General features: G+C 37.7%; 1 protein-coding gene across 2 annotated transcripts; it reads right to left on the reverse strand.

Moving 5' to 3' along the window:
• Window positions 1-978: 978 nt before the first annotated feature.
• LOC107662386 (homeobox protein Hox-B8a-like) lies at window positions 979-3,275 on the reverse strand. Of its 2 annotated transcripts, none has more exons than XM_016452382.1 (2): window positions 2,699-3,275; window positions 979-1,909 (listed from the first exon to the last, which is right to left on the reverse strand). In XM_016452382.1, exons 1-2 carry the CDS (start codon window positions 3,120-3,122, stop codon window positions 1,596-1,598), a joined length of 738 nt encoding a protein of 245 aa, XP_016307868.1. In that variant the 5' UTR covers window positions 3,123-3,275; the 3' UTR covers window positions 979-1,595. The 2 variants fall into 2 exon arrangements, with proteins under 2 accessions (XP_016307868.1, XP_016307867.1); XM_016452381.1 differs by having other exon boundaries at window positions 979-1,912.
• Between the last annotated feature and the right edge of the window lie 6,237 nt (window positions 3,276-9,512).

The raw sequence follows: 9,512 nt of genomic DNA on the forward strand, positions 1-9,512 counted from the left end.
TTCATTACTGCATTTTTTGCAATGTCTGTACAGTGTGCCCGTGTCAAGAGCATGATGGCCCTTACTAGTTTCTGCTTTAAAACATCCCTATAGCTTGAACAGTCACCGTCAACTAGCCATTTCCATGGCGACGGACTGGTTCAGTGCACCCCAAACAGTTTCCCTGTACATAGTTAGCAAACATGTTCACGCCAGAGCTCTGAATCTTGTCGTGGAACTTACTCTCTCTGAATGTTTGAGAAGCCCCCATACTCTTACGACAGTAATTCACCTGACACGATGTGCTCCCATAACTCAAATACCCACATTTAACAAAGACCAGCAAGATGAAATTTAGTTTTAAGAGATTTTTGATGTAGATTCACGATAATACATAGTCTGTTTATGTTTAGTGGGGTATTATATCGTGTTGTGTTACAGTGTTGGTCTGACAAAGTAGTTATGAGGGTTTTCAGTTGTGGTTTCACATGCCGCCTCTCTTTTAGTTCACGTATCTAACTATAAATCAAACATCAGACCACACTACATGACTTTTCTGTGAGATTTACAAATGTGTAAACATACATTTTATTGTGCTATTCAATGTTTGCGCTTTTATGGATTCTTTGAAATGAAGGTCTATGTTTTAACATAAACAACATCTTGTCTGGTAACCTAAAAGTTGTTGATTTGAAGCGGACCTTGGAACCGCACATTAACCACGAGTTTTCGTTTTTATTTGGCGTACTATACGCACTTTCATGCGAGGATAGATGGTGCCAGGCACCGTCGCTTGTAAACTTTATTGTGTCCACTTTCTGCCGGATTCCTCCAGTTTTAGACACTAGAATACGGTCAAGAATGACAACAAAACATATAGCCATCTACTTCAGTAAAGGTGCAGGACAACAATTGGATTCATAGTAAACATGGGTCACATGACATAATTTTCAAAATTCTTTTTTATTACGTTTATTCATTTTTATAATCCACTGTGCGCATGCTTACCCCATGAAAGGAAGACAACAAAAATACCATCGATTTAAGAAGAACCAAAGACGTGTAAAAGGAGATTCTACGGCATAAATAGGCAGTTTCATGTTGTTGGAAGTCATTAATGTCTACGTCATCATCATAACATATAAGTGAGAACAGTTAAAAGTGCACCATTTAACTTAAAAACTATACAGCTGCCAAGGTAATTGTTAATGACAATATCCTAACAATAGAAACTTAAGTTTCACGATAATTATTTCACAAAGAAAGGAGACTAGTTTTAACACTATCATACTCTCTGAACAACAGTTAAAAAGTAGAAATGCCTCTTGTCCTTCGTCTTCCTGAAGTTCTGTGGTCACCACATTAAGTGTATAGTCATTCGTCTAGTCCCAGTCATTTTTTTTCTGTTCCTTCATCGAAAGAAAGATGTAACCACTCGACTTGATTAAAATGTCTCTGTGAGACAAACCTCCCATGCAAACACCGTTATTCTCTTCGCCATTGTCCTGTTTTATTTTCCCTATTTATTCTTTGCCTTTTTGATTGACTGACACACGTACACAAAAACACACACACACTCTCTCTCACACACACAGACACACACACTCGCATCCGCTTTACATTTGTTTTGCCTTGTCGCAGTCTTCGCCAGCTGGCTGTGTCCCGGATGCCTGTTCTTTCTCCAGTTTCTCTTTTTCGATCTGCTCTTGTTCAGACTTGCTGCTTGGAAACTTGTCCTTGTTGTTTTCTTTTTTCCATTTCATGCGACGGTTTTGAAACCAGATTTTGACTTGTCGTTCTGTCAGTCCCAAAGCGTGTGATACCTCAATCCGCCGCTTGCGTGTTAGGTAGGGATTGAAGAGAAACTCTTTCTCGAGTTCCAGCGTCTGATATCGGCTGTAGGTCTGGCGTCCTCGCCTCCGTCCGGCAGCTACTGGCAGAGAAGTTTACAGATGTTAGACAGAGCTCACAATACGCGCCAAATCGTAATTTTACTATCAATTTCAAACATATTCTTGAACCAACATTCCACAAAGGCAACTTCCACGCAAAACGAACGTCTACAGTACATAGGCTAATCGCGATACATTATTAGTTTATGGGTAGGCTATTAGTGTACCATGGAGACTCCCCACAGCCTAACACAGTAATTAATGTAAAAGCTCCGCCATTACAAATATAAGTACCACGACACTAATACACAGAAATGAGCAATACTAACCCCGCAGTATAGAGTCGTCAAAAAGCAGTCTAGGCTATACTATTTCACATGTTCAAAGGATTAGGCACAGCCATAAATGACATAATCATTGTAAAATGACCACTGTGTAGTGAAATAAACTCAGGGCTCACTGTAAGTCGTTAAAGGCTGCAGTAAAACTTTGACCTGGGTGAGAAGTGAGAGATCAGCTGTGGGGCAAAGTCTCACACATGGAAACAATAAGAAGAGAAGGGGCTTTTCTCTCGCCCTCTTCTTCCTCTCTCCCACTCTCCTGTCTTTCTATGGCAGGGTCATTAAACTGTAAAGTGATTCACAAGTTTTGAACACCATAAAACAATAAAAACGGCTATTGTCCCCCCTCCTCTCGTGCACACAGAAAATGCAATTCTAAACCTAAATTGCACTGAGATTTTTTTCGTGTGGCTAACCCAGGTTTATGTCACTTCAACAAACACACACAACGCGAGTTGGCCGGCTTTTCTGTCTACCGAGGCTCACCTTGAGGTCGCATCCACGGGAACAGCTGTGTGGGCGACGGACTCTGCTCTGTGTTGTCCGTCTCGTCGCCGATGCCCCCCGCGGCGAGCTTGCAGTCGCTATACTGAACCAAGTCGGCGTCTTGAGCACCGAAAAGCGTTTGCCTCTGGAGAGCATCATAACCGTAGAAGTTACCCGGCTCGCCGTGACAAGTTACTGCACAGGGACTCTGCTGGTAAGGAGATGCGGAGAGCGTGGATGCGCCGTGGTGGTAAAACTCTTGAATCTGAGGGGCATGCTGGAAAGTGGCTCCGGTGCCTGGACCGTACACGACGGTGGGTCTCGTCCCTAGGTCCTGAGCAAATCCGCACTCGTAATAGTTTGGCCGCAGAGTGTCTCCACTTTTGTATTTAGTGAAGAGAGAGTTGACGAAATATGAGCTCATCTTTTGATGTTGTTGTTGGTGCTGATTTTGTTCAAGAGTTTGCGTTTGAATGTCTTTATATCAGCGCAGTAGCTTCAGAGAGTTGTCAGTTTCACAGTTACTGAGGTCACAAACAATGCAGCAGCCAAACCTTGATTTCCAAAAACTGAACGGTTTGCGTTTGTATACCTTTGTTAAAACAACTTAGCTAAAGCTTCCATAGGCATGTTCCCACTGTAGAGTTCCAGCATCACAATTCCAGTGAAGGGTGACAGTTCCCAACCAGTTTTTCTATGATTTACTCGGCTGCAAATGAGAAGTTTCATATTTTGCTGTGTGTTTTCACGATCATTTGCATCTTCTATCGGATCTTCGTTCCATTGGCTTCTCGCATCCCTACACGGACACCGCTCTGCGCGATTCTGATATGAAGGGAGTGAGTGAATGAAAAAGAGAGAAAAAGAGAAAGCGAGGGAGAGAGAGCTGAGAGGGAGAGAGTGCGAGGGAACAGGAGAGGGAAGGGGGGCCAAGGGAGAGAGAGGAGGGGAGAATATGCACATTAATATGTTCAAGCGGGTAAGTTAATGAGAAATCTGCGGTTTTGCATCAGATCAAGTGCATAGCCTCTGACCCCCCCAACATTCTCCACTCCAAACCCGTTTGAAAGATTGATTTTTGCATGTTCATCACAGACAACCTAAAATGCATATTTACCCGTTAATTTCCAAATCTCTAACGAGGTCGAGTCTCCTTTTTTAAATGTCAGGGTCCAGACGGCCAATTTTAAAAGGTACACGATTTAATTGGCATCAGTTTAAATACATCCTATAAACCTTATAAGAACGCTTAAACTTACAAAATCATCCTCTGCAGCGACCAAGGCGCGCGCATCGAAAATAAGCGAGGTGGTCATATTTAATATTCTGATGTCCTAATTGTATTTATATAAATATATTTACAGATATATGATGATGTTGGAATGGACCTGCACGTCAGGTGCAATGGCAAATGTGGTTGTAAATGGTTTAACAAACTATAAAATGCAATAAACGCCCCTACTGTTTGTTGTTGACGTAGAGCATCAAAAAGCTGTTAGGTTTTTATGAGGTTCTACGACCGGTGCTGTAAATGCTTCACTCCGGATTTTATCCATGCAGATATAGAAAGTCCTTTAATTGTCATTTTCGTTTTGTTTTTCATACAGTCTGCCATTGTGTTTAGCATGCGTAAATCTGATTAACATTACCTCGAAAATCCGAGGGGTGAAAAGTACCTTGCATGGAATTTTCTAATGGTAAAAAAAATCAAAAATCAGTAAATAAATTAATTAAAATGAATGAGTAAAGAAACAATATATTTTATGTGCTTGTAGCCATTTAAAAATCTTTCTGGATTCGTTTTGATTTGGGAGAAAAATATTGAATTCTAATTCTAATTGAAACAAAATGATTATAGAATTATATAACTTTTCATATTTTCTAAAAATTGAAGATTTTGTCATTTGTTATGTGTAACAACCAATATTTGTATTTGTCATTTGTAAGCATACACTGAATTAAAATGCTCACCTGAAGCACAAAAAAGGTCTCTATTTTTTAAATCTGCATGACACATATGCTGTTGGTGCTTGTCATTTTACAACTTCATTTGCATCTGTAATAAATTACTGCTGTGTCTCTCCCAAAATCATTACCTCAATGTGACGAATCCTTTTGAAGCTTTATGCTGACTAGCTATATGAATAGTCATACGGAATAGTTACATTTCAACACGTGAGTTATGCTCAATGTTAATGTTTCTATATTACGAGTTAGTCTTAAACGGTAGTCACGCACATCTTGTTCTACACTTAAACGTTTATCTCTTAACAAGGACAAGGAGTTCACCAAGCGTGAATCTCTCCGTTTGACCAAAGCTTATTATTCGGCTTTAGTCAAACCTAGAATTTCGCATGCTAAATATTTACATTTCAACACGTGAGTTATGCTCAATGTTAATGTTTCTATATATAGAATTTCGCATGCTAAATTCTGATGTAAAAAGTAAAAAATGTAATGCATAAGCATGACAGGCATTCTATTGTAAATATTTTCTATAAATATGTCGGTATATAGTGAATCTAATAATGAAATGAATGGTGTCAGAGAACGTCATACTATTATATGTTTTTGTTTGTTTGCTTTTTTGTGTGTTTCTTTTTTGTGTACAATTTCTTGAATCACTGCAATAGCGGTAGTCAAGTTATGTGTTTTTTTGCTGTCAATAAAACATTTGCTAACCCAAGTTTTGTGTGGTGACTTTATATCTTATGCTACTTAATCATATAATCGTCCTATTACCATTTTAAACCATCACTGAATCATCACATCTCTAAATGTTTGGGTCTCATGATGGATGTAGGCTACACTGATTCAATTTCTTTTAAAACTGCTCTAATAGCCTAGTTTCTAATAAGCCGAGCTGAAAACGTTTAATAATCTATTTTATTAAGATTAAATATTTAAACAGATTTAGCTACAAAAATGTATTATTGATATCTTTTTGTATCCTAACATTTAAAGATACATTTATTAGAAAAAAAGGTAAAAAAGTGTCTACTTGTTTCTCAAAATCTTTATCACTTAGATTGAAGAATCCTCAGAAGTTAATGTTCTTCGTCTCTTTCAAAAGCTCTGCTGTAACAGAGGGAAATTGTGTGAACCTTACTTTAGTCAAGTGTAATACCGCACATGTCTGCAAATGTTTTGGCCCCAGTGTTTCCGGTTTGGGGGTGGAGGATGGCCAGCCAGTCACTTTTTGATGGAACAACATTGCCATCAAGCGGCAATTGTGTATTACTCCATGAGCAAATGCAGCTGTAATGAGACGGAAGTTCAAAAGCTAATGGTTCTATAAACAACGGACATAAAAACAGAATGAGTGAATTAACAGCTCAGTAAGTGCAAATTCAGTGATGTTAAGTATTTATTTTCATTCTCTATAACAAGAAATCCATTTAAAACCGACCCTTGTATGATCTAGTCTTGTGTGTTTTTCATCATATCTAGAAAAGTAATTTACATAGGGTTGGAACCCTAACACTAACGTTAAACCATAAAAAAAAAAACAATGAAAGAAAGTTTTACTTCTGTCTAGTATTTTGTTAATATTTTAAACTGTATTAACCTTAAAATTTAGAATAAGACTCAATAGAATTCCGTCCGTGATATGCAATTTTTATTTGGGTTACACTCTTCTTATTTTAATGCACAACTACTACTATTACCGCTATTAATAGTACCATCACCAAACCTACTAATAACAACAACGGGCTAATAATAATAGGCCTACGCTGAAGCTAGCGGCCTCGTATTATATTTAATTAGCCTACATGCACACTGTTAGAAAAAAAATATTAAGTCCACGAAATAACATTTCCATGCATAAATACTTACTTCTCCTTTTTCATTTGGGGTACGTTCTTGTGTATTATTGTATCACAAGCATCACAAAATTACTACTAGTAATCATCATCACCATTATCATGTTGCCTTTCCTTTTGATAGTTGTCGATACTCACAGTCTTTAAGCTTCTGATAATGGAGTTCAATTACAGAGATTCTTTTTTTTTTTTGAAAGAAAGAAATAAAAATATTTAGATTATTTATTCGAAAGCTTTATGACGTTATTATTGACATCATTGTGTAGGTAGTTATATTACACTACACCGCCAAACCACACACCACGACATGACCATAATTCTTAACATGTTTTTGCTATTCATATATACAATAAAGCAGATTTAACAATCTGAATTTTAAACTAAAATAATAAACTATAATGAACATGCTTCGGGTTACATTTTAGGGAATCTATAGTTGGCGAGATTTAATGTAATGTGTGGTTTTGTTTTTGAGAGAATGTAATATTTCTCTTTAGCAACCGGCCTTTGTATCACCAAGACACAATCGGATGTGTACCCACAAAATGGCGAACTCGAGCCCGGTCTCAAAGATTGTAAGCAAATTAACGTTGGTCATCCCAGACGTCTCGCCAGAAATCCTTTTTGTGGCAGTTTATGGCCCGCTATAAGGGCTGTAGTGCGTTCGGAAATGGAACAAAGGGTGGGCGTCCATTGAATTGGACTCAGGGCTCTCATGTGGAAGTCCAGATCTCACCCACCCCGACCCCCTACTCTGTAAGGAATCTGGATGGCTAAAGAACAAACGCTGTACACAATAAACGACAAATGCGAGAAAGGGGAAGAAAAAAACAGGCTCCCCCAACAGAGACACAGTCTTTACGCAAATTATTTTGCCTTACAATTATTAGAATCGTGAAACGTTTTTCACATTTTCTTCCATTTTTTCTCGCGTAGTGTTTGCTTTACAGCCATTTAGTTCTTAACCTTCATACATTTATACCCTATAAAGTTTTATTACAGTCATATTATTTTATTGCGGCACACCACATTGAATTTCTTTCTCTTTTTTTATGACAGTCGACTTCCCATTTCCTCCGAACATCGAGCGTACATCCTTTCTGCAGTTTGTTTCCTTTCAAAACACCAAAATAAAGGGCGTTAATGGTGTGGCAGGACTCAAAATCTCTAGATTCACCAGGACAGACTTATGCTGAATTAATATGTGACGAAGGCTGAATTCGTGCACACATCTGTGAGCCAGGACAACTGGCAATGTCTTCAAAAATATTTAATTGTTACAATATGTTGAATGCAGATCTTTTTTAAGCTGTCTCCTTTCTCTTCTAATTTGCAATTGCATCAATTACATAATTGTTCGAATTTTGACAGTCTAAATTTGTAGTCAAATCATTGTATTTTTTGTAGTCTTATTCTATTTTTTAATCCTGTAAAACTACATATGACCAGATTTGCCATCGCATTTGATACTACACTCTGATTTTCTCTGCTAACAGTGGGACTTAGTCTTACATTATCGAGTGTCTAGAACTTCAGAGTCTGAAACATTTAGACCTACCTTATCCCTTTTAGTTTGCATAATATATCATGCATCGCCTCTGCAGGCAAAATATCCTTCTTGACTTCTGATGCATAACTTACATCTGGAGGATGCGGTATAGCCAAATATAACACCACAAATATCATAGGGGAATCAAATAATACGTTAAGAAGAGAACCAAAGCAAAGATGAGTCATTGTTATTCTGGGTAATTCTTCTTTCCACATATGAGCTGCACGTTTCTTCATTCCGATTCAAGATGAATGCTCGAGCGCACGATAGCATATTTACAACATATGACTCATTATAAAATGCAGTAAATATTAAAGTAGAGTACTACAGCATGTCCTTCGCTACAGCACAAAAAGGATTAGATAAACTTTGGGCTGTTAACAATGAAAAACAAAGGGCAATTATTGGCAAGCACGCCAAATAAGGTAAAGAGTTGACATGTGCTATAATAATAATAATAATAATAATAACAACAGCAACAACAATGGTAATGATAAAAAGCAGCAAAGACTTCAATTTGACAAAAAATGTATGTTAGTGTGTCGAGCTAGTATCGATAACACATACACAAAGATATGTCATGCACAGCCACGCATATTTATTTTAATTACATGATAAACGTTTAGATTTCGAGAGAGTTTCTGTTGTAGTGATACACCAAACTGTGCACTCATTTAGAAGAAAAAAAATATATACATATATATACAAAAATATATACATTTTAGATTATACTGTATTTGGGTATCTTTCACCAATCTACATTATAGCTCTGTCCATAAGAATAACAAAACGTGTGTGGTTTATGTGTAAACTTTTAATGAGTCCAGCATCAACAGTGCAATAGCACAGATTAACAACACAAAATAATAACACAAAAGGAGACAGAACAGTCGTGTACAAAAACAATTTAGATCTTACATTACAGGTTAAAGTCCGGTGATGTAGGCCTAATTATTTGTCTTTTAATAAATGTACAGAAGCCAAGCGTGTTAGAAACTAGCACAAAAAGTGTGTGTGTGTGTGTGTGTGTGTGTGTGTGTGTGCGCGCGTTTTTGTGACAAATGAGGACATAACTTTGTATAATGACAAAGGTATGACATAGGTATTACAAGGAGAAGGTGACTTTTCAGGACATTACCCCATGTCCCCACTTTTCAAAACGCTTATAAATCACACAGAATGGAGTGTACTGAAAATCTGAAATAGCACAAAGTTTCCTGTAAGGGGTAGGTTTAGGGGTAGGGTTGGTGTAGGGCAATAGAATATGCGGTCTGTACAGTATAAAAACCATTACGCCTATGGGATGTCCCCACTTTTCACACAAGCAAACCTGTGTGTGTGTGTGTGTGTGTGTGTGTGTGTGTGTGTGTCTTGAATGGACGTGCGTTAAAGAAAGTGGGAAACTGTTGTATCTAACCGTTTAAGGAGTAGCTAATTG

This window comes from Sinocyclocheilus anshuiensis, unplaced genomic scaffold (assembly GCF_001515605.1).
Source record: "Sinocyclocheilus anshuiensis isolate Anshui unplaced genomic scaffold, SAMN03320099.WGS_v1.1 scaffold11, whole genome shotgun sequence".
Classification (NCBI taxonomy): domain Eukaryota; kingdom Metazoa; phylum Chordata; class Actinopteri; order Cypriniformes; family Cyprinidae; genus Sinocyclocheilus; species Sinocyclocheilus anshuiensis.

What these genes read in the sequence shown, in the direction of transcription:
- LOC107662386 (XM_016452381.1), bottom strand. Translation starts at nt 3,122, where the DNA reads ATGAGCTCATATTTCGTCAACTCTCTCTTCACTAAATACAAAAGTGGA. An exon ending in CCCGTGGATGCGACCTCAAG is followed by an intron (nt 1,913 to 2,698) that starts GTGAGCCTCGGT and finishes CTTCTCTGCCAG; the next exon opens with TAGCTGCCGGACGGAGGCGA.